Source organism: Myxine glutinosa, chromosome 9 (assembly GCF_964187855.1).
Source record: "Myxine glutinosa chromosome 9, kmMyxGlut1.1, whole genome shotgun sequence".
Classification (NCBI taxonomy): Eukaryota; Metazoa; Chordata; class Myxini; order Myxiniformes; family Myxinidae; genus Myxine; species Myxine glutinosa.
The window spans coordinates 111710023-111735951 of record NC_136269.1 but is presented as its reverse complement, the minus strand read 5'-3'; the positions used below and the strand labels follow the sequence as shown (position 1 = coordinate 111735951).

General features: G+C 44.6%; 2 protein-coding genes across 22 annotated transcripts in view; both read left to right on the top strand.

The window, feature by feature from the left end:
• Window positions 1-2531, top strand: part of LOC137435080 (muscleblind-like protein 1) — a 93018-nt gene extending 90487 nt beyond the window's left edge. For all 21 annotated transcript variants that reach the window (XM_078784695.1, XM_078784683.1, XM_078784693.1 and 18 more), the window contains one exon: window positions 197-2531. In XM_078784695.1, coding sequence (XP_078640821.1) covers window positions 197-211 — 15 coding nt within the window. In that variant the 3' untranslated portion in view covers window positions 212-2531. The remainder of the gene's footprint in view (window positions 1-196) is intronic.
• A 1050-nt stretch (window positions 2532-3581) lies between these two features.
• LOC137435088 (unconventional myosin-XVI) overlaps window positions 3582-25929 on the top strand; it is a 224687-nt gene continuing 202339 nt past the window's right edge. The window contains exon 1 of the mRNA XM_078784703.1: window positions 3582-3724. The gene's annotated coding sequence lies outside the window, so the exon portion shown is untranslated. The remainder of the gene's footprint in view (window positions 3725-25929) is intronic.

Sequence of the window (25929 nt, the reverse complement as noted above, 5' to 3'; positions counted from 1 at the left end):
TAATTATTGATGCATCGCTACATCTATCATAAGATACGCATCATTGAATGCATTTTGAGGTAATAAAAACGTGCTTACAGGTAACTTTTATTTAGTTACCTGAACTGTAGTTGTGCAGTATAGATGTTGAATTTCTTTTGAAAGGATTTATCGATTGTTTTGTTTTTATTATTTATTTATTTTTCCCCGCTGGCAGCTCGTGTTGAAGTGAGGCTTGGAGATGGGATGCTGGGCTATGACGGAAAGAGCAAGGGGGTGCCAACCATGTACATGGACCTCTCGACCAACCCACTTCCTGAAGCCCTCACACTCCCACCCCTGGACTTACTGCAGCCGGCGAGCTGAGCCACGGCTTGGACTTGCACCGGTGGGGGTGCACCACGGGGCAGGGAAGGATAGGAATGGAGCAGGGAGTGGAAGGGGGGGTTGAGGAGTGGAGGGGGGAGCTGGTGTGTGAGATTGGACAAAGGGCATCGTAACTAGCTGTGACTATCTTCACTCTGCATCCCAGTGTCTAGCAGGCCCGCATGCTCTCTATTTGTGTATCCCAGCTTCTTGTTTGTCACCCACTATTAGTTTGTTCGTCCGTGAGATTATTTCTTCTTACCTGTTTCTGTACTGTTCCTTTGCTTTTTCCATTTATTTTTCTCAAACACCCCACCCCCATCTAATGCCCTTAATTTCTGCCCCTTTTTGCGTCCCTTTATTTGGCTAGCTGTGGCCTTGCCTCTGCAAAAATCAGCTGCACTTGGGTTATGTCACAAGAGCACTCGAGCTTGGGTTGAGGGTTGTTGTTTTTTTTGCACCCTCACCCTTCTATAACGAGGCCTGCTCTCTACTCACTGATCCTTTCTCTATCCTACCCCGGCCCTCCCTCCCCATCGTCCCCAAACCTTTCCTCTATCCATCCTTCCAATTTCATGAGTCTCTTAAGCCTCATACAAGACCAGAGCAGAAATGTGCACCTGCCTTTAGAAAAATCTAACGTATGTTATAACTATATGATGAGTATAATTATATATGTATATCCCTAAACGCAAGCAAATTACTGCAGTCGGCAAGACTCTAAAAACTACAGCAGAGACCAAAAGCTGGCTAAAAGTCTGCCCCGGCGACTCTAAAATGCGTTTTTGTGGGTGTGTCAAGGTTGGGTTACGCCAAGGTCGGTGGTCAACTAATATGGCCGTATCCGCGTCCCGCCGCCCACCACTCGACGTGGGCTAACGGTACGGTTCGGATCTCGCTGTCATTTGGCTCGTCGTTGCCAAAGATGAGACATGGCCTTTGGCGCTCGACTCTGGCCCAACCCATTAAGCTGAGAATTTCCCTATCGTGAGCTAGGCCTGCAAAACAGCCGAGGCCACGGCATCGCGTACAGGGTCTCTCGAATCAGAAGGCCTTAGCTCATCTCGTTACGGGTTTCAGATATCTTCTTCGTTTCTTTTTTATCGACAGAGAGAAAGATAACTGTCATGTGCTTTGTTTTGTAAAACCTAGCCAAATCCAGTAGTTGCATGTGTAACTTTTTAAGTTATCTTGCTTTGCGAACCAACGGTCGTCCAAATGTTTAAGGTCTTATTTGATTTCCAATGATAAATGTCTGTTTTCTTCGTTAAATGTTTTGTCGAGGCGTATGTAATAGGAGTAATTACATTTTATTTCTTGTAAAAGTTTTACAGTATGGCTTTAGGATGTATGCATTCTCCGTTCTTCCTCCTCTCCCACCCCGCCATCATCGACCTTCCCTTTCCTCCATAGTCTAAACCCTCTCTCTATTTACGTACCTCGATCTCCATCCACCCTCTCCTCTTCTGTGACGGTGCGTTTGCAATGACTTAATCATATTGTTTACATCAGGTGGGCAGGGAAGGTACTCGGTCCATAGCTGGGTCGACGAGAGGAATGTTGGACACAGAGGGAATGGAGATTGCATCCCAGGCAGCTAAAGAGCTTAGCCCCAGGCCTTGCTCCCACAAATTCGATCTCTATTCAAAAAAAAAGAAGACAAAGCAGACTTACACTCGCGAGCTGTCACCTTTTACACCTTTTCCCGTTCCCTCACCTGGCGATGCGTAGCCTTCAAGAAGGTACTGCGTTCGACATCTTGGAAACGCCATGGAGAGGCCCCTCCGTTGCACAATTGTTCGCGTGACCAACAATTTGGTATTTTTTTTCCTCTATTTTGGATTGCATTTGGAAATGTTTATGCATCGCAAGCGACCGTGTCAGCTCCGCCGTGGTGCTGCTGTTTTGTTCCGAAGGAAGCTTTCGATTTTGATTATCGTGAGCGAAGGACGAAGGTTTTACCACGTTGTTGCGAACACGACCGTGTGTGCGAGGAAGGATGATAATGAGGTTTGGTGGCAGAGACCTGCGATTTGCTTAACCATTCTTACCCTTTTTATTTTGTTTTATTTTCATCGTCCTGGGACTTCGGGCCATGTCTGTCCCCATACGATGTCGCTTTCATGCCTTCACTCATTGCGTTGTCTGTAATATGAACAATACAAACAATAAATCCTGTTCATTAACTCCTCGTCTCATCCCTTGTTGCGTCGAATCCTCAAAATCCTGAATACCTCCTTCGTTTCTTTCATTCTTTGAATGAGTTGTTGGGATGTAAAGTATGTTCCACTGAACGTAGCTCAAAAATGTCAAATTTTTTTGGTGTACAACAGAGTCGAGGCTCGTGGAGGAGGTTGAAAACAGAATGGAGCACGACGTAACGAAAGAAAAGAATAGAAAGAGCGGATGGTGGACAAAATAGAAGGAACACCGATCAGATTGCCATCGCTTGCCAAGCCGGCCGTTCCTTGAGCGGAGTGCTTGCTTGAGTGCTCAAACCACCCTGGAGGAAGAGGAGTGGGGAAGGAGGGCACAGAGTGTGAACAAGCTGGGTAGAGGCAGCAAGAAGCTGAAATGGAACCAAAAAATGAAAAATCAAACGAAGAGGATGATGAGTGTGGGATGAAACCTGATAACCTTCAAATCAGGAAAGAGGTGGAATTGGGGAAGGATTAATGAGGGTAGGAGGAAATGGTGGGTAATGGGGGTGAGGGTTATATGGTGGTGAACAGCTGTCATGAAGATATCCCTGAATAGAATGAAATTGAACAGACGGTGGAAGTTGATTCCACAGCTGCGAGAAAAGAGGTACAGGTGAGTGCTCACCTGCATTGCCTTTTTTGAGGTCACCTACTTATTACACACGTGGAGGATGTAGGGAGGGTTTCAACCAACCTGTGTCCATTCCATTTTGGGTTTAATTTGTAATCTGAACGCCCTTTACCTGCGGGTTTTTTAAGCACCACGAGGTGCTTTCGGATTATCCCAGGCAGCTTTTGGCACGTGCCGATATCCCTTTGGGAATGACCTCGGTTGCAATGGCGGTCGGACGTGGTTGCAATGATGCATTTTTTGCTCTAGCGCTCGTAAAATGCATCGAGTCCGGATCATGATCGTGCGAACACGGGGAATGATGATTCGATTTGCATTCGCGCCAGATCGCGCGCGCGCGCATTGTCATTCATGGGTCGTCGCTCGTCGCGCGCATGCGCCTGCAGTACCGAGCGCGGCCGCTGGAGGGAGAGAGCGGCCGCGCGGGCCGGACGTGGGAGAGCGCGCGATGATGGGACGACCTCGGACGTCACGAACGCGTGCATTGAAATGCAGAATCCCCGCGGCTCGTCGGCGGGGACCGAGGGAAGCATCCCGATGGGCTGCGGTAAGATCATGCCCGGCGCTCGCTCGGCTCACGGTGACTAATTCGCCATTGTCGTCCGTTTGCGCGAATCGCTCGTCGTAAAATTAGCCCTGAGTTTGCAAATCCTCGGAGCGGTTCTCGTGAACGAGGTGAGAATCACGGGGGTGACGTGAGGATCGAAGGGGGTGGTTCGTGGAGGATCCTTTGAAGGCGTCGCTTTGGTGGAAAGCGTTCGTTGTCCTGAAGTGAAAACGTTTGTTCTTTGAAGCATCAAAAAGGGCGCGAACGTTGCTCCGTGTTTGTTCTGCCGGCACCGTACGCGCGAGGCGTCCTGAACCCCCATTCATATCCCCCAACCCCATCCCTTCACTCCCCACCCCACACGCACACACCACGTGGTGTGCGCCTGCGTCGGAGATACGTGGTGCATGTTTCTGTTGGCGCCACTGTTCATTACCACCACCATCGTTATTTCGGTAATTTAAGTTTACCTTCACAATCTGCAACAAAGACAGGAGAGATTTGCATAAAATCAACTTCGCTTACAGTGGGTGGCCCTGCCCGTGTTGAGGTGACACCACTACACACGTGTTGAGGTGACGTCACTCGTGTTGAGGTGACGTCACTCGTGTTGAGGTGACACCACTACACCTGTGTTGAGGTGACACCACTACACACGTGTTGAGGTTGAGGTGACACCACTACACACGTGTTGAGGTTCAGGTGACATCACTACTACATTCGTGTTGAGGTGACACCACTACACACGTGTTGACGTGACACCACTACTACATTCGTGTTGAGGTGACACCACTTCACCTGTGTTGAGGTTGAGGTGACACCACTACACCTGTGTTGAGGTTGAGGTGACCACTACACACGTGTTGAGGTTGAGGTGACACCACTACACACGTGTTGAGGTTCAGGTGACACCACTACACACATGTTGAGGTTCAGGTGACACCATTACTACATTCGTGTTGAGATGACACCACCACACATGTGTTGAGGTGAACCCACTACACCCGTGTTGAGGTGACACCACTACTACATTCGTGTTGAGGTGACACCACTACACACTTGTTGAGGTGAACCAACTACTCCCGTGTTGAGGTGACACCACCACTACATTCGTGTTGAGGTGACACCACCACTACATTCGTGTTGAGGTGACACCACTACACATGTGTTGAGGTGACACCACCCGAGTTGAGGTGACACCACTACACCTGTGTTGAGGTGAGCCCACTACACCCATGTTGAGGTGACACCACTACACCTGTGTTGAGGGGAGCCCACTACACCCGTGTTGATGTGACACCACTACTACACCCATGTTGAGGCGACACTAACTACACCTGTGTTGATGTGAGCCCACTACACCCGTGTTGAGGTGACACCACCCGTGTTGAGGTGACACCACTACACTTGTGTTGAGGTGAGCCCACTACACCCGTATTGATGTAACACCACTACTACACCCATGTTAAGGTGACACCACTATACCCTTGTTGAGGTGAACTCACTACACCCGTGGTGAGGTGACACCACGACACATTTGTTAAGGTGACACGACTACACCCACTCCTACCCACTGCAACCCACTCATACCCACTCATGCGCACTCATACCCACTCCTACCTTGTCATACCCAATCTGACTTATCCTACCCACTCATCCTTGTCTTACCCATCCTACCTACTCCGACCTGTCCTACCTACTCCTACCTGTCCTACCCATCCTACCCACTTGTCATACCCAAATTCCAAAAAACAAATTCCAAATCCCTACCATGACTTCCTGTGTCAGACTGACGACCCAACCAGGATTTTATCCAGGTAACTGCGGCAGCACCAACACTTTGCATACATACATCATGGTACATGATCATGATGATGGTGATTATTATTAGTATCTATATAATAATACCGTAAGGACTCGACTTTGTTATCCCTTTTACGCCGCACCCAGTGACCCGATGCCCACGGCACTAATGGATTTACGATCTACGAACCGCGCTCTTTGTTTATCACGTACAGCCATACTCGAAAAATATGAATTCGCCGACGTTGGGGCCCAAAAGCATCCGATTAACTGCCGATACGACGCCATCTTACGACGCCATCGTATTGGCGTCTGCTGGGCGAAGGCGAAGCGAGCCGTCCGCTGATTGGACAGTCGAGTGGTGTGAACATGGGTGGTGTGAACCAAATGGTCTTTTTATTCCCTTGAACATTTTAAATTAGGATATATAAGGAAACGTCTTTATCGTCATTTTAATAAAGTTAAATGGAGTGACGTTGCGATACTCGGGGTGCTTTGCATAAATCCTCGTAACTCAGAGAGGTGTAGCAGGTGGCGAGACGTAAGGAAGCTTAAAGATAACTAGCTGAAAACAGACGAACGATATGTCAATCTCTTTCTACACCGAACGGAAATAAAAGTATGAGAGCGGGAAGGCATGGCCTGAGCACTTCGAGCAGAGAGGACTGATTGGACTTAACTTAAAGAGAAAAAATTGGAGCTTAACGGAAGAAGAAGATCCCATGAGCGCTCCCCTATGCCATCCATAATGGTACACTCTATCCATACACCAAATCCTCCCTTCCGTGGATGTTCCACGGGTTTCACGTCTTTATCGTCATTTTAATAAAGTTAAATGGAGTGACGTTGCGATACTCGGGGTGCGTTGCATAAATCCTCGTAACTCAGAGAGGTGTAGCAGGTGGCGAGACGTAAGGAAGCTTAAAGATAATGAGCTGAAAACAGACGAACGATATGTCAATCTCTTTCTACACCGAACGGAAATAAAAGTATGAGAGCGGGAAGGCATGGCCTGAGCACTTCGAGCAGAGAGGACTGATTGGACTTAACTTAAAGAGAAAAAATTGGAGCTTAACGGAAGAAGAAGATCCCATGAGCGCTCCCCTATGCCATCCATAATGGTGCACTCTATCCATACACCACATCCTCCCTTCCGTGGATGTTCCACGGGTTTCGGCTGGTTAGGTTTACTCTCCATGAAATGGAGAGTAACCTATTATTACTGCTAGAGTTTTTCTTATTATTATTCTTCCGCCCTATTTTGCACCTCCGAAAACTTCATAATTAATGTTCTCAGCAACCGCTGGTCGGATTGACAGGAAATTTTCATCAAATGATCCTCTCGGCTCCTAGAATTTTTTCATGCTAATTATGACGTCATAGGTCACGTGGTGTGGGCGCCATCTTGTATAACAAATTCAACTTTTCCCCTCTGTATCTCCGTAACGGTTCAATGGAAAAATTTGAGGAATGGCTCATTCTAAAGAATTCTTCAATGGGAACAAAAGACATGTGTATCGAGTATATTAAAAATGCTAACGTTAAGAGGTAAGAATTCGTCAAACAAAAAATTTTCTCCCCCGAAAATGGGATTTTTTCCCCAGATGCTTAGTTAAAAAAAACTCAGAATGAATTTTTTTTCGAAGTCATACGTCACATGGTTCGGCCGCCATCTTGTTTTCCGTGAAAAAACACAAAAACCCCTTTTTCTCCGCAACGGCTGAACGGATCGAGCCCAAACTTGGCATGCATATTCGCATACCCATGACGAACAAAAAAGTGAGCACGACGTCATCCGACACATGGTTTCAGAGTTATGACGTTTTAAAGCTCAAACTAGAAATGGAATCACCTCCATAATTTGTAGAGATATCGAGTGGAAACTTTACACAAATGTTCCTCATGGGGGTATGTTTCAACGTTACTTGAGACGTTTTGATAAGTCACATGGTTTGGCCGCAATAAATAATGGAATTTAAATTTTAAAAAGCTTGTAACTCTTGAACCACTGCATGGATCGACTTGAGTTTTTAATGCAATGTAGCTCTCATCGGGTGGAACAAGTGTGCAAAATTTCAAGATGATTGGATGTACGGTCGCGAAGCTAAAGTCTTTATTGTTGAAAGAAGAAGAAACACACCATTTTGTCCTCCCAGGCCACGACATCATTCGACATCAGTAAAATTGCCATTTTCAGTTTTAATTTCCTTTAAAAAACATTTTCTCTGCAATAATAGGGCCGATTGAGATAAAATTTTCACCATAGGAGGGACTCGGTCTGTAGAATATTTTAATGGTAACTATGACGTCGCAGGTCACGTGGTTCGGCCGCCATCTTGTTTTTCGTGAAAACACGAAAATCCCTTTTTATCTGCAACGGCTGAACAGATCGAGGCCAAACTTTGCAAGCAGAATCGCATACCCATGACGAACAAAAAAGTCAGCGAGCACGACATCATCCGACACATGGTTTCAGAGTTATGACGTTTTAAAGCATGAACCTTTAAAACCTAGCTCCTCCCTCATTTTTGATCCAATCGAGGAGAAAATTCACAGATCTGTTCAGCATGTCAGTCTACTAAAATGTCATTTTAGAATTTGCGATAGGTCACGTGGTTTGGCAGATATAGTTAATTAAACGAAAATATTTTTTTAAAAATGGATATCTCTTGAATCGCTTTTTCGATCGACGTGAAACTTCATACTGTAGTAGAAGTCATGAAGAGTAACAAGTGTGCAAAATTTCAAGATGATTGGATGTACGGTCGCGAAGCTATAAGTCTTTATTGTTCAAAGAAGAAGAAACACACCATTTTGTCCTGCCAGGCCACATCTCACAGTGAGTGCTATTGCCATTTTAAGTTTTAATTTCCTTTAAAAAACATTTTCTCTGCAATAATAGGGCCGATTGAGATAAAATTTTCACCATAGGAGGGACTCGGTCTGTAGAACATTTTAATGGTAAATATGACGTCGTAGGTCACGTGGTTCAGCCGCCATATTGTTTTTCGTGAACACACGAAAACCCCTTTTTCTCTGCAACGGCTGAACAGATCGAGGCCAATCTTTGCACGCAGAATCGCATGCCCATGACGAACAAAAAAGTCAGCGAGGGCGACGTCATCCGACACATGGTTTCAGAGTTATGACGGTTTAAAGCATGAACCGTTAAAACGTAGCTCCTCCCTCATTTTTGATCCAATCGAGGAGAAACTTGACAGATCTGTTCAGCATGTCAGTCTACTAAAATGTCATTTTAGAATTTGCGATAGGTCACGTGGTTTGGCAGATATCGTTAATTAAACGATTTAAAAAAAAAAATGGATATCTCTTGAATCGCTTTATTGATCGACGTGAAACTTCATACTGTAGTAGAAGTCATGAAGAGTAACAAGTGTGCAAAATTTCAAGATGATTGGATGTACGGTTGCGAAGCTATAAGTCTTTATTGTTCAAAGAAGAAGAAACACTCCATTTTGTCTTTCCCTAACGTGCTCACGATAACGCGATCTCCCGCGGTCATTTGAACTTCAAAAAAAATTATAATTGCAGATTTGTCAATAGATGAGGCATATTAACAAACAAATGAAACAGATTTGCTCAAATTCTGACTATTTTTAACTCGATCGTATTTCACTGAAAGTAATGAGGGACTGAAGAAGAAGATGTCCATCCAGGACGTCATCATTATAACGCGATCTCCCGCGGTCATTTCAACCTCCAAAAAAATTATAATTGTAGTTTTGTCAATAGCTGAGGCATATTAACAAACGAATGAAACAGATTTGCTCAAATTCTGACTATTCTGACTTGTTCTCAAACTCAAATGGCAGTTCTAGCGCGGAACGCGCCGCCGGTAATATATGATAATTTATGCAGCACGACATGGTCATCACGGGGAACAAGGCGCCTTTGCGGCGCAAAACGGCTCTCCCAGGGTCAAACTCGGTATCGTTGTCAGCGCACGGTTAAGCCCTGCAAGAAAAAGTTTATTTTGTAAAAATCGAGCCACGCGTTCAAAATATATGACTGGTTATGTTCGCCAGCACGTCTCTGATCGAATCGGCTCGAGTTAAAACAAACACGTCCGTTGTCGGGTCCGTCTGAGACAACCATTGGGCCTAGAATGCTGGGACTGGTCTCGTTGGATAGGCCTGGATCAGATCTAGAAACGCTGGAAGCTGCACCTCTCTGTGATAATCTTGTGGACCGCGAGAAGAGATCGTGCGACACCATCGCAACTGCTTCCAGCACTTCCGCATTTGACCATTTCATGAACACCATACGCCCCGCCCATCAAAGCGCGTACGTAATACACGAAAATACAGTGGCCCATTTGCGCTGGCCGCCACCATATATATGTCTGACCTTGCAACCTGCATATCTTGAAAAATAAGCGTGTGTGTGTGTGTAGGGGGGGGTGTGTGTGTGCGTGTGGGGGGAGGGGTGTGCGCATGTTTGTGTGTGTGTGCGTGTGTGTGGGGATATGTGTGTGTGTGTGTGTGTTGGGGGTGGGGTGTGTGTGTGTGTGTGTGTGTGTGTGTGTGTGTGTGTGTGTGTGTGTTGGGGGTGGGGTGTGTGTGTGTGTGTAGGGGGGATGTGTGTGTTTGTGGGGGTGGAGGGATGTGTGTGTGTAGGTGGGGGTAGGTGGGATGTGTGTGTGTGTGTGTGTGTGTGTGTGTGTGTGTGTGTGTGTGTGTGTGTGTGTGTAGGGGGGATGTGTGTGTGCACGTGGGGGGAGGGGTGTGCGCATGTTTGTGTGTGTGTGGATATGTGTGTGTGTGTGTGTTGGGGGTGGGGTGTGTGTGTGTGTGTAGGGGGGATGTGTGTGTGTGTGGGGGTGGAGGGATGTGTGTGTGTGGAGGGGGGGGGGGCTTGGTGTGTGTGTGTGTGTGTTGTGTGTGTGTGTGTGTGTGTAGGGGGGATGTGTGTGTGTGTGTGTGGGGGGGGAGGGATGTGTGTGTGTGTGGGGGGAGGGATGTGTGTGTGTGTGGGGGGGGGGGAGGGATGTGTGGGTGGGTGTGTGTGTGTGTGTGTGTGTGTGTGTGTTTGGAGGGGTGTGCGTGTGGGGGGAGGGGTGTGGGTGTGTGTGTGGGAGGGGGTAGGGGGGATGTGGGTGTGTGTGTGTGTGTGTGTGTGTGTGTGTGTGTGTGTGTGTGTGTCGGGGTTGTATCCAAGGGGGTTGTGTCAAAGCATGTCCAATGAAAGTGGGGTTGTATCACAAGTGGGGTTGTATCAAAAGTGGGGTTGTATCAACAGTGGGGTTGCATCAAAAGTGGGTGCGAGTAAACCGGTCATCACTGCCAGCAGTTTTAAAGTGGCAGTTCTAGTTATTATTATTATTATTATTATTATTATTACTTGCAAAATCGAAGATTTTTTCAAGTATATTGGTCGGTTGCGTTGTGGTTCTGTCTGTCTGTTTGTCTGTCTTTGTCACCGGCCTACAGGTCACAATTCTAAACCGATCGTCACGAAACTTCACCACGTTGTATAAGTCGTCCCAATTGAGAAGTCTTTTGATTTTGAGGTCAAAGGTCAAAGGTCACCTGGAGGTCAAATTTCTAAAATCGCCATTTTAAATCCGATTGACTTGAAAATTGAATAGCATTTGTATATCAAGTCACTGAATTGTAAAATGAGCTATTTTTTGAGGTCAAAAGGTCAAAGGTCAACTCAAGGTCAAATTTTTGAAAATCATCAATTTTCTTCTAAAAAGCCATCAATTCTTGACTTGAAAATTGAACAGCATTTGCATATCGAGTCACTAAATTAGGAAACATACAATTTTTGAGGTCAAAATGTCAAAGGTCAACTCAAGGTCAAATTTTAAAAATCATAAATTTTCATCTAAAAAGCTGTCAATTCTCAACCGATTGACTTGAAAATTGAACAGCATTTGCATATCGAGTCACTAAATTGGGAAACTTACTATTTTTGAGGTCAAAAGGTCAAAGGTCAACTCAAGGTCAAACTTCCAAAATCATCACTTTTCATCTGAAAAACCATCAATTTTCATTCGATTGACTTGAAAATTGAACAGCATTTGCACATTGAGTCACTAAATAGGGAAACCAACTATTTTTGAGGTCAAAGGTCAACTCAAGGTCGACCTTCCAAAATCATCATTTTTCATCTGAAAAATCATCACTTTTTTTCCTATTGACCCAAGCTTTCATCAAGATTGTCAATTTTAATCTTGATGAAATGGACAATTTGCTGTGTCAATGGAAAAAATTTTCTTGGGGAGGGTGGGGGGGGGGGGGGGGGCGGATTTTGCAAGTATCGTGCTCCACATAACGTCTTCTTCTTCTTATTATTATTATTATTTAAAAATGGGATTTTTTTTTTTGCCAAGCGGGAAATAATGCTTTGTCCCTCATTATCTCTTGTAGCTCTGACATTATTCAACAAAGCGACCATAATGGAACGAGATGCATCCAAGGATTTTCCTCACTTAAGAATGGAGCTGTGATTGGCAGGACAGCTCGAGGGTAGTGCACATGCCATGGAGCCATCACGTTTCGATTTCATTTCACAGATTCCTGACCCAATGATAAACCATGATCCTGGCATTGCATCGTGTCCATGTTTGCCAGCATTCTTCTTCTACGGATTCTAAGGCTCATGTAGGAGCTGAAACACATCATGCACACACATGTAGAGAAAGAGATGTGAAGACACCAGACTTTGACCAGAAGAACATGACCACTGAGCTTGGGTCTGCTCCCACAGCACTCTGGGTACCAGCGACGCCATCTTTATGTCGTTGCTCTTCTTTCTGCCCTCGGTGTGACAATCAAAGAGGGAATTCCTCCTCCCTAAGTAAACCAACCAATGGGTTTTCTCCAAGCTCGATCCTTTCAAATGCTCAGTATCAAGCAAGGAAGTAGCATGCACCATTTTTACAACATTTGGTATGACCCTGCCAGGGTTGGAATCTAACTGTTGACTTCCCAGACGCAGTGCGTACACTTCGACCATCCTTTGTTGCCATTGGATGTTAACGATAAACAATGTCTTTCCCAAAGAGTAGATAATTATTGTAGGCACCCTCGTCAAATTCAACATTCCTGCACTGACTTCTGCTGAGAAGGCAAAGGGAAACCACACAATGCAATCATTGCTATGAGACTGCTTTGGTGGCACAGAACCTGCATTTGGGCAGAGCATGAGAACATTGAGACCTCAAGAATTTCTTCAACTTATTTGATGTCAAATTCATCATCCAGATCAACAATGGGTGCCATCCATTAATTATCGAGGTGTTGTCCCTCTTGGAGAAGAACTTCTCAGACTTTTAGGTCCACAACCTTAGTTGTGTCTGGAGGTCATCGTATCTGAAATGGATGGAGATATAGATGCACCAGGAACTTTGACACAAGAGGTGGTCATTTGGCCCATCAGGCCTGTGCTATATCAACACAACAATAATTCAATCTAACGGGTTTTTGGCGACGAGGATTTTATTTTTCCGACCATGGCTACTAGTCCAGCGGATAGGTGAATAATCGTGCATTTTATGATTAAAGCATGAAACTTGGTACACTAATACTAGACAGTATGGGGAACATTTTAAAGATTGGAGGCATTCTGGATCTGTCCTGTGTCACCCGTGGCGGCCATTTTAAAAATGGCCGCTAGTCAGAATCATTATTTAGCTAGAATAAATTTATATTACATCAGAAAATATAAAATTGTTATTTTAATATCATCTGCACACTAAAGTATCACCAAGGATTATATATGATAACATAAATATTCATTTTTGATTGTTTTGGGGACCTCTATGTGTCACTTTAAGGGCATTTGGAGGGGAAAAATGCAAAATTCCAGGAATAAAGTAACACAAACTGGTTTCGATAAACTAGTTTATTTGTACAAAGTGTTATCTTCCTTTCATTTAGGAAAACACTTCAGAAAATTACACTGTAGTAGTACAAAAGTTTTTTGGTGTGCATGAGATAGAACAATAACGTCCAAGAACACTCATGTTTCAATGTCAACCGTTCTCTTGTCCCCCTTCTCGCTCACAACCACCGCACTTGCAGAGTAATGTACAGGGTAGATTTTCTTCCACACATTTACATCTTCCTCTGCAGCCTTTAATACAGCCACACTTAATAACAGCACGGCATGCTGCACCAGCAGGGGGCAGGTTCCTCCACATCACTTCCCATTCGGCCAAATTGTTCTTTCGCGTCCATCCAAACTCTGCTGGGCTGGGCAGGTGAGGTGCTTTTAACAGGGCCTGACCCCATACATGGCCAGCCTGATAACCAATTCGAAGTAGATGCTGATAGAGAACATCTTGAGTCGGAGGTATGTTTTCAATGCTCCTGCCTTTCTGTGTGAACAGAGTCTTCCTGGCCATGTTCACATTATCATCAGAGCTTCCACGGTCGTACATAAGCACAATGTACCTCTCGATGTTTGGGAGAAGCTGGGTTATGCTAGCTGTTGTTGGAGTCTGTGCAAGTCTGCACAAGTCTGGCGTGACATCAACAAACGCATTCCATGATGACCAGGCTGTTCTTTTTCCTATGCCGGTGAAACTGGATGTGGTGTCACACCCTGTCAGTGCATGAAAAGCAAGTATTGCATTGCACTTATCATTTCCCAGCGTCTGTGCCATGTGAGTTGCGTCTAGGTAACGGAACGATTTTCCCATTCCAAATGCTACAGTTAGCTGTGCACTGTCAAGCTTGTGAGCAAGACTGACTGCTAGTATGACTACATCTGTGTCAACAGTTCTAAGCAAGATGTTCTTGCAACCTTGCCTGGCCCCATCTTCTGCATGCAGCAGCATTCTTGTGTCTGCTTCCTCCTGTGTAGAAGGGGACAACCAGTCTGAGTCAATTGTCTCTGAACAACGCAGCTCTTCTCCGTGAGTCATGATCACTATACCAGGAAATGTTTCATTTGTCACTCGTTCACTTAGGAGATTAAAAAGTTCTGTCTTGTTACCATCTTCCCGTAGGAATTGTGACCAGTTTCCAGGCAGCTTCTTGTTTCCTTCCACTCTTATCCGTATGCCCTTCCCTCTCTTCTTTCTTGTGGCGGCCTTCAGACTATCTTCTCTGTATACATCAAATACCACATCAACACGGCAAACAGAGCCTGTGAATTGCCTCCGTACATAGTTCATGAACTCTTTAGAACACTCATTGAATGTCTCTGATGTACCAGGCGTAATCACGTTGGCAATAGCTGCACCATCAATTTTTTTTTTTTTTTTTTTTTTTTTTGTATACAAGATCGAGGCTCGTGAAAGAGCGAACATTAATCACACAGAAAGACAAACCGACACATAAAACATATAACATCGGGAGCGGTAGACAAGATGGGGAGAGAGGGGGAAGGACACAAACACAACATTTGAGAGCAGGGACCGAGAGACATGGAGACATCGAGAGATCTGAGAGAGGGCGAGGGCTTTGGGGGGGGGGGGGGGCATGGGAAGGGGGCGGTGGGAGAGGTATAAAACATATGGACACTGCCAGGACTTCCAGGAAAGAAGTTGGAATTTCAAACAAGGTGGATCTGGGGTGAATTAGCGGGGGTAGAAAAGATCAAGGTTTTGGATGGGGGAAGATAAGAGATGGTGGTGAACAGCTGTTTTAAAGACCTGGAGGGAGGAGTGGGATTGAAGGGAGTGAGGGAGTTTGTTCCAGAGGCGGGAGAAAAGAGGAATGAAAGAGTGAAGGTGAGCAGAGAGCCGAGATTTTGGCAGTTTAACCATCAGAGGGTTGCTGGCAGATCTTGTGCGACCTGTAGGAATATTTGGGGGACAGAGCACAGAGAGAGCTGGGGGTGCAAGGCCGGAGAGGAGTCGGTAGAAGACAGAAAGACCACCTACCTGCCTGCGGTGAGTGAGTGAAAGGCCCTCAGAGATAGCTTCATCGCGGGAGATTCCAATAATTCTGAAAGCTTTGGTTTCAACAGCGTGAAGCCGAGCTAGGTGTGAGGCAGGAGCACCGGCCCATAGGGGAGAACAGTATTCCATTGAGCTGCGGATGAAAGCCTTGTATGTGGTGAGGAGCTCAGGTGTGCCGAGGAAGGACTTCGCACGACGGAGGATGCCCAGTCGGCGACTGGCTTTGGAGGCCAGCTTGGAAATGTGGTTTTCCCAAGAAAGATCATGGCAGATAGTGAGACCCAAAATCTTGAGCGACAGAACTTCTTGGAGAGGATTGTTGAGAAAGTAGATGGGAGGGTTGTCCAGTCGATCTTTTCGGAGAGACATAGTAAGAGTGTGAGATTTGTCAGGATTGAAAGACATGTTCCACTTGTTTGACCAGTCTGTGATTTTGTCCAGGTCTTCAGAGAGTGAGGAGGCAGCAGACTGCCGATCTGAGGGAAGAGGAATGGAGCGGCAGAGAGTGGAGTCATCAGCAAAGAGATAGAGAGGATTTTCGAGAGAGTCAGAGAGATCATTGATGAAGACCAGAAAAAGCACGGGGCCCAGAACACTGCCTTGGGGAACTCCAGCCTGAACAGGAAGAGGAGATGAGAGAAACCCATTCAGGGCCACACGTTGACGACGACTAGAGAGGAAGTCCGCCAGCCATGCGTGGAGATTTCCATGGATACCAAAGGAGGAGAGTTTGGTGAGCAGAGCGGGGTGCCAGACCGTGTCGAAGGCACGTGATATGTCGAGGGAGACAGCTCTAATTTCCTGTTTGGCATTGAGGACCTCCATCCATTGTTGAGACAGCAGAAGCAGCATGTCCAGAGTAGAGTGACCTGGTCTGAAGCCAAATTGATGATCAGAGATCAAGCCATTGGAGAAGAGGAAAGATTTCATATCCGAAGCAATGATGGATTCCATGACTTTGCTGATAATTGGGAGAAGGCTGATTGGTCTGTAGTTGCTAGGATCTGTTTTTGCACCTTTTTTGTGCAAAGCGGTGATGTTGGCTGATTTCCAAGCAGATGGCAGTTGACCTTGAGCAAAAGAGAGGGTGAAGAGAACAGAGAGAGGGTGAGATAGAGCAGCAGAGCAGGATTTTAGGACCCGTGGGCTGATGCCGTCGGGTCCAGTTGCAGAATCAGAGTCGAGGGTTGACAGAAACTTTTCCACCTTGTCAGGAGGAAAGGACACGGAGTCCAGGAGCAGCAGGGTACGACTGGGTATGGTGGGTACAGAGAGGGATGGGTTTGGGACACAAGATTTAGAGGCAAACACAGAGTTGAGGCATTCAGCTTTTTCACGTGCGGAGTCAGCTGTGTAGCCGTTTGAGGTAAGGGAAGGGGTGGAGGGGGAAGAAACACCAGAAACGGATTTGACCAGACGCCACCAGGATTTGGAAGAGGGAGACAGATAAGAGAGTTCGGTCTTGAGAACGGAGAGATATTGTTTCCTGGCTCTCCTGAGGGTGGACACACACTTGTTTCGGGCTTTGTGAAAGGAAATGAGATTTCCTTCCGTTGGATTTGCTTTCCAGGAGACGAAGGCAAGTTGTTTCTGGGCAACAGCCTCACCACAAGATTCCGTGTACCATGGACGGGAGGAAGGGTATGACAACTGAAGACGAGATGGGATAAATCTGTGCATGAGAGAGAGCAATTTACTTTGGAAGAATTCCCAGGATGAGTTGATGTCAGAGGTGGTAGAGATGGGAGACCAGTCCAGATGATTGATGGCTGCTTGAAGACCGTGCCAGTTGGCCTGAGTGAAATGCCAGACTCGTCGATGCTGAGCAGGCTCCCTGAGGATGGTCAGAGAGATGTCCACTTTAACAAGGACATGATCAGATGATCCGATCGGAGCAGAAGAAGAGCAGCAGACATTTTCAGGGAAGTTAGTCATAACCAAGTCCAGAAGAGAAGATGTTCCGTTGACTGAGATCCGGGTCGGGAAATTGACAGATTGTGTCAGTCCCAGTGAGTCGCAGAAGTCCTTTGCTGAGGAGCCATGGCTGGTGAGAGAGGTACCCACACCCAGCCAACTGGCATGATGACAGTTGAAATCACCACATATGAGGAAGAGAGAGTTGGGATGAGTAGATAGAAGTTGGTCCATATCATCAGACAGCGAGATGTAGATGGAGTCATCACTGTTTGGTGGACGGTACAACACACATATGAACAAGAGGTGGGAGCGAAGGGGAAGCCGTAGCCAGAGGTATTCCTGGGGGTGAGGTGGAGAGAGTGCAGTGCAGGGCGAGTGAGGAAGAGAGTTTTTGATAAAGATAGCAACCCCGCCTCCAGGACGAGGCTCAGGTCTATCATACCGGAGGAGGGAGTAGCCCGGGAGAGATACTATGGAATCAGAGACATCATAAAGGAGGAAAGTTTCTGTTAAGCAGATCACGTCTGGTTTGACAGAAGCAACCTGTATGGAGAGATCAGTTAAGTTTGAACGAAGGCCCCGGATGTTTGAGGTCCATACCGTTAATGAAGAGGAAGGGGGAGCATCAGATACAGAACAGGGGGGAGGAGGGGTAGGGTAAGATGTGGAAGAGGTGGAAGAGATAGGGAGAGCTGTTGAAGGTGTGTCAGAGATTTCAGAATAGCTCGGAGAAAGGGAAGGATGGGGCGGACAAAAGGTTTGATGGTGATTGGGTGAGCCACAATGAGGTGTTATTTGAGGAGGGCGAAGAGCGAGGCAGAAGGTTGGGGGAGATGGAGGTGAGAGTTTGAAGGGGGAAGAAGCGGGGAGGACGCTTTGAGGAGGGGGAGTGAGAGGGGGGAAATTGAGAAGCAATGAGGGTGGGGAGATTTGAAGGGGAGGGGTGAGGGGGGAGTTTGGGAGGGAAGGGACAAGGGGAGGGATTTGAAAGGGATGGGATATGGGGGAGATTTGGAGGGGAGGGGTGAGGCAGGAGTCTAGGAGGGGAGGGGCGAGGGGGCGTCTTGGCGGGGATGGGTGAGGGGGTAGTTTAGGAGGGAGGGGGCAAGGGGGGAGATTTGAAAGGGATGGGTGATGGGGAAGATTTGGAGGGGAGGGGTGATGGGGAAGATTTGGAGGGGAGGGGTTATGGGGAAGATTTGGAGGGGAGGGGTGAGATTGGATTCTCGAAAGTGCACGATTTATGGGAAACGAACACTTACCGCAAAATGAGCTTCTTGTGACCCTCGAGCCAAAAATACGTCCAAGGACGCCGGATGGAGGATGGAGTGCAGGAGAGTTTAGGGAATGTAGAAAAAAGGCACTATAGGAGATGGATATTTTTTTTGGGATGAATTGATTTGGTGAGCAAGTCGAAAGCAGCCTTTTAAAGAAGAAGAAGAAAAAGGTGTTATAAAATATGACGGAATACATAACTTGAGGGGAAAGTGTAAACATTGAAGGTCAATGAGTGAAAACTATCTGGGGAAATGGGGGAGAAACACGTGGTCGAAGAACGAACGAACGAACAAACGAATGAGAACAGAGAAGGAAATGTTTTTTTTTTTTTTTTTTTCTTTTTTGAGTTGAGATTTACACAAGGAAGCAGGCTATGGGTGAAAAGACTGGGAATACAGAGAACGAAAGTTATTGGATCACAAACGACGGACCGCTGAGAGAAAAACAAAGCCTCAAGGTTGTACAGTGCACACTGTACAAGGCCTCAAGACACGACACGGCAAACAGACGATCAATTTATGAAAGATAAACACCGAGAAACAACCAAAGTTGCACACAATAACTTCACACACCGAAAGATAAATACAGTTTCGACAAAATACAATTGTGAACAGACTTAACTTCGAAAAACGTGGAGACCGTGTGGAGCTTCGAAAATCCCTCCCACCGTCTCCGAGATCTCGCGAGATTTTCAATGTTTACTTCAGATGTAGTGTGGTCGGCATCATCACTATGTGGCACCAGATCTTCCAGGCACTGGAGCAAGTCTGACTTTTTGCCAAGTCTCATTTTCCCGTAGTCTGATATTGAAGGTGGAAATGACTGATTTTCATGCTGGAAAAAATCTTCCAGGTCAGCTCCACATATTTGACTGGCAATGTACAATGTTGAAAACAAATTGCGGTCACGTTTCATGGACAGCAGCTGCTCCTGGGTGCGAGACTTTTCTTTCTCAGGACGCCATCTGAACAAAGGCAAATTGTTCTTTGTTATTCTATCATTGAGTGCAGTTGTGCACGCCGACTCTTAAAGAACTCGTTGTGTTGATTTTCACCAAGTAGTTTCATTTTGCGAACAGAATCAACAACAGATGAATCGACCACCTCTCGTGTGTCGAGGACCAAGAGATCTCCACTGGTGTCAGAGAAGGGGTTGCCCATAGTTTTCATTGTTAAAATCAGTACAGCAGGTACCAGTGTGTAGCTTTCTGGTAGTTTTCGGACCTTCTTGCCAGATTTTGTTAAAGGTATGCGCATTTGCTCAGTCCCACAATTTTCAGTGTCAGGGTGCTGAAACAAGGAGATGCCCGTTCCATGGAAAGATCCATGCGCACTTGTTGCTGTCGGGTCATGGTCAATGTTGTCGACTGCTGATGTTGTGAATACTCCAATTTGGAGTGCAGGTGGGCACACTGTTCCAATACTTTAAAAGTGGCTAATGGCAGAGTTTCCTAGATCTGCAGACATGCCTAGCACACGGTCGTATGAAACTGACAATCCAAGCCTATAAAGTGTATCAACTAGATCTCGAGATCTTGTCCTTGAGTGGATCAATGATCCGAGAAATAGTGGAAGTGGTGTCTCACGCTGTTCAGTATGTCTTGTTTCCAATGATGGTTGTTGTCGTCGACGCACACAGCTGTTATATGTCATCAATTGTGATACAGACAAAGCTGGCTGTGACAAGTAGTTTTCTTGGTTTTGGATATCTGTCCCATACATGATCATTGTGACCAGCATCAGCAGTGAGTGAGGCACAGAATTTTCTTGACAATCCTCTTTGAATGAACCACTGAATGGTAAGCATTTCATTCTTAACATGTCTCTATGAACAATGTTTGCAGCACGAGAGATGAACACTGCTTCACTGTCACCGTCGAGCTGGCACGAACTTCTTAGCGATTTACCAATATTTGCATTGGCGACAAGAAGCACATCGCGACCTTCATTGTGCGCTTCTAACTCAGGAAAGTAGCTTAGAACTTTATTTTTGAATCGTGTAGACTGTAGAGTGAACTACAGAGGAGCCCTCTCCCAGCTGGTTAACTCTACAGTATATAGTTTTTTCAATACAGATAGTTTGAAAACAGGGGCAATGTTGTCATCCTCAAGAGCAGTTTGCATGTATGAAATAAGTTCAGCAAATGCAGTGTTATGAGAAATATTTGTGTTGCATTCGTCATGTGATGTTGTTGGTCTATCTCGATCTCTGTTATACAATGACACTAAGCATTGGCTGTGGTACTCAGCCTCTGTAGCGATTAAGTCTCCTTCACTGAGCTTTGCCAACAGACGCTCATCTTGTAGATTAATTGCACACTGTCACACTCGAGTGTCAAGGCCAAACGTTGAGGCTCTATGGAGAGGTAGGGCATCAGATGCGGGCTTCTCACAGATGAAACAATGGCTAACAGCATCACCAGTCCTGGAGACCTTTTGACGTTTGAATTTTTCCTTTTCACCAGAAGAGGAACTCTTGTCCGTTACACATATCTTCCGCTTAGCTGCACGTTTGAGTTCATTTTGGTTGAATTTAAGTCTGCATGTTTTATGAAATTTTGCTTTCCTATTTGAAAAAGTTTTCTCCAGTCCATTACCATCGTCCATTCGAGTCAACTTAAGCTTTGGTGGTGTAGTGGAAATGGTGTGGGAGACTCAAGACTCCAATATGACCGAAACAGCTTTATAAAGTAAGGATTTATTATCATTTGGTAAGTCACTTGTTTCAATTCAATAAAGACTACAATAGCTAAACGGATTGTTAATTCAAGTCGTTGGTTCTTCTTCTTCGGCCGGTCCTCTCTCAGCGCTGCTCACAGGGTTCCGTTCCGTTCCGTAGGTCAGAGCTTCTGGTCACAAGTCTCCTGACTCATCGTTTGCTCTGGTTTTTATGGGCCTTGTCGCGCTAATCCTTTCTCCGCTAATGCCCCGAGGTCATGCATGCACTGAGTCCTGGCATCAGCTCGCTCCCCTCCTGCTGCGAGTTCCGTTTACCAAACGATAGGGGGGTGCTCCAGCCTGGGGCTGTGACCAGGTGGACAAGAGATTACCATGTTCGTGCACATTCTTGGCATCCATTTACGAAATCGTTACCAGTCTTTAATCAATGAGTTACCAGTGCCAATCAATAAGTTACACTGAGTTACACTTCCACAATTCCCTCATCTTTTTGTTTTTGTTTATATTAACCATTAATCTAAACATCAATATAAGTAAACAGTCAATCACGACAAGTAAACATCATTACAAGTATAAGTAAATAATCAATCACTGCAAGTAAACATCATTACAAGTACTAGGGCATGCCCGTACTATATCTATATCTAAAATTATATCCCCCCCTCTATTTACATGAAATGGTTTGGTTCATGAAATGTTTTGGTCCATTCGCAACGCCAAAGCGAACGGCGAACGCTTTACATGAAATGGTTTGGTGCATGAAATGTTTTGGTCCATTCGCAACGCCAAAGCGAACGGCGAACGGCTTGCGAGTACAGTGACAATCCCCCCGGGGTTTTTATTAGTTTTAAAACATAGTTTAACGCCAACATAGCGCCAACATAGTTTGCAAACGTGAAATAAATGAATACGCTCTCAAATGTGCCATCCGAGGCAGAGTGTGTCCGCCACGTTCGGCACACGCGATAGCTCGCTGCTCTCTGATTGGTTGAATCGTTTTTTGGACATAGCTCGGTAAGTAATTGTCCGATTAATATGAAACCTTGAAAAGGCACATCCTCGGGTCCCCTGCAATATACCTGGCAAGTTTAAAGTATATCGGACCCGTGGTTGTCGAGAAACAGCGGTCACAGACAAACAAACGTACAAACGTACAAACAAACAAACACACAGAGATTACTGGAATTATAGATAGATAAGTAAATAATCAATCACTGCAAGTAAACATCATTACAAGTATAAGTAAATAATCATAACTTTGGTAATCAAATTCCCTTAGGCATACACCGTCATCCTGCAAGAATCACAAAACATTTCGTTGGTCATTGACTCCTTCCATATTGTTCAATCTATTGCATTTGCATCACAAATATATTTTCAAAACAACACTTCACCATCACCAAGATACAACAATTTCACTTCATTTTCAAGTTTTGTAAAGCATCTGCACCATCTGGCAAAAACGTTTGCCTCCACACAAATGTTGACTTTGTTTGAAAGGAAGGGCTGATCACTTGTGTTTGAATCCAGGTATGAAACATTTTCTCCTAATGTCTTCATAGCTCCTGCACTACTTCGTGTAGGATTTCGCTGTTGTGGTAACATTGCGGAGTCATAGACTGACCCTGCTCTCCTTGTAGCATTCTTGCCACTTTTTGCTTAAACCATTGTAATTCCTGAACAAGGCCTTCACCCAGTTGTAGTCGACTTGCCTCCTCCCTCATTGTGAGTGGGCAGCAAGTATTGGTGTGACGTTGATTGGCCAGCAAGATGTGGAACAGGGATGCCGGATGCATCCACAATGATGTTGGGACCATGGTGTTCAGGTCATCCATGGTCCATACCAGGAGTGGCCCGCAGAATCGCGCACAGCTGTTGTGAAAAGGCACAGCCATTGGTTTGCAGCTCCATGCTGGCTCCCCGGAAGTTGGTGAAGTAATAACATATGTCCCCGCATTTCACAGAGGTTGCGGGTAAAATGTCGTTGTCCTGCAACTTCTGATGTGATGAATGTTCGAAGCCTTCGAACAAGAGTAAGTGATCGCCTTTCTTTCATATGTTGCAGTGTGATCCAGGCAAATGGTCACATAAATTTCCTTGGTGAAGGTAAGCATTCATCTCCAAGTTACACGGGAGAATGTCTTCATCATTCTTTGAGAAAGAGGGTGTATGCCATGATTAACTTCATTTTTAGCCACAAATTTTCTTTCTCGAACTTCTTCCCAATTCCGTTAGCACTTCCTTCAAAATGTGATCTCGTCTTATCCTTATGCTCAGTCACATCTGAATCTGCTTTCCGCACACACTGAATCAGATAGGGTACATCTTACCATGAAATCAGCATAATCATGTATATCTTCCGACAGTTTCACATTCAACAATTTGTTGTTTTTCCTTAACACAAAAAGTTATATTCATTTATATGCGTCACACAAATAATATTCAATCAGGTATGTATTTTATTACTAAACTAAGAATAGCATCCACAATTGCTTTCAGGTTAATATAGTTCAAAAATTAACTCATGCAGGTATTTTAGCACTACTCTAAGAAAATAAATTGTATATGATTACAATCACAAACGGGAATACCTAATTCCCAACAACAATTTTCCCAAACCAACAAATTAAGCATAATGTATTATTACCATAATTCCTCTCCACTTTTTTTTCTTTTCCCTCTTTTTTTTTTTTTTCTTCCTAACAGTGTGTCACTCGTGGTGATATGAGTTCACTGATATTGTAATTGACACAACTCATAACATTGTCGTTATGCCATTATCTTAATTCTACTGTATTAATTTGCAACATCACTTGATTTAATCTTTTAATCTCAGTATTTATGCCGCCATAAAAGTCTTCCTTTTCTGGTTCCACATTTCTTTCCTCATTTGTCACTTCATGCGTTATCATCGTGTTGTTGGTTACCTTATTCAAATACACCGTCACTAAGGCTTTCAAGCAAGCCACCACTAAAACAATTGCCAATATAACTACTAAACCAACAAACAAGTCTGCTACTCCTTGTATATATTCATACCTATGACATAATTATATGTTGATGACATTCAACATTATATACCAAACTAACAAGCTTCCTAAAAGGTAAATAAAGAAAATCCCTTAATATGTAACATAAATCAGATTATTTGTCTTACCCTGATCCCCCTATCTCCCGGGGTTGAACTCAATCCCCTGATCATGAGTGTAGTTGTGATACATTTTTCACTCATGTTGTATTAATATCAGCAGGTAATTGTATGTCATGTAGGCAAATAAATGTCACTATCCCAAGTAGGAATATCACATGTTGAAAATGTAATGTTTATCAATGCAAGGGGTGTTAAAATGTAATTCAAATGACTGTAAATCACGACTATCATTTATCTGCCACTGAATGTTCTGCTGGGCTGCTAGGTGCAGCCTCATTTTCTGTGGGATCGTCCACCTTAGCCCCATGTGCTTGCTTGCAATGAGAGGCATGAATCCAACTTTCTATTTTGGGTCCATATTCGTTTCTATTCTTATCAATCTCCTATGGTTTATCATTTCGTTCCAAGATACCGCAACCAAAGGTTTTAACCAAAGCTCTACCAAACTATTTCCAATTTGAACAAAAATGCCAGTGAAACAATGATTCGAAGAATTAACTTCAAGGGGTCAATAAATTTATTCTATAGCCAGATCTAATTTTCCCATCCAATAGTTTGCCTTGCCACATGTCATATTATAACACTTTAATAAACCTTCGAAAAATGTTTCCCATCTCAACAAATTTCCTTTTTTCAAATAGCCATGTGTAACTTACGTATTTAACTACAATTTCCTCTCAATTTGTTTGGCCTAACTGGCCGCAAAAGTGGCTGCCAGCATGCAGTACCGTTTTTTATCTACCAAGGAAGTGTTCGTCCACACAAGACCTCTACCAAAATGTTGTTTGTAAAAACAAATCTGGGATTTCTGATTACATGGATGCACACTCTCAGGACATTTTCAGGCTGCTGTTAACAATCCACTACGATAAATTAATTCCTTTACCCACAATCAAATAATTAGTACAAATTGAGGATATTATCCCTATCACATTCTTTTATAGATTCATTATGTTGGATCTAATTTTTCCCAATAATTTTCCACTGCTGTAAGGAAGAACAATAGCTCTCATAAGTCTTAGTAATATCGTACTTAATTTGCCCAGCATCGAATAATTTATTTACTATCCTTTCTCATCTGTTAACCAGTGACTTTGTTTGAACTCCAGAACTGAAAACCCACAATAGTTCAAACCAGCAAAATTTTCTTTACTATTTTCCCATATCATCTATGCCTAAACCACATCCATACATACAGCACAATTTATATGCTGATAAAATTCAAGTTTATATATATAAAAATCCATGAACAGAGTACTCTGGGAAGTCAGTGTAAGACCTCTCCAAAATTTGGCTAATTTTGTACTCCCACATTTTTATGAAGCTCATATCCATAAATAGCTTTGATTCTCATATAAATTCGATCACAATGGAATCCCAAGATTACTTCCAATTTTTTGTATTATTAATGAATAGCTGCTCATAACTCAGCAAATCAAATCTTTATTCTCCATATCCCTTGACAAAGTGATAATTTTCATAATCAAATTATATTTCTATT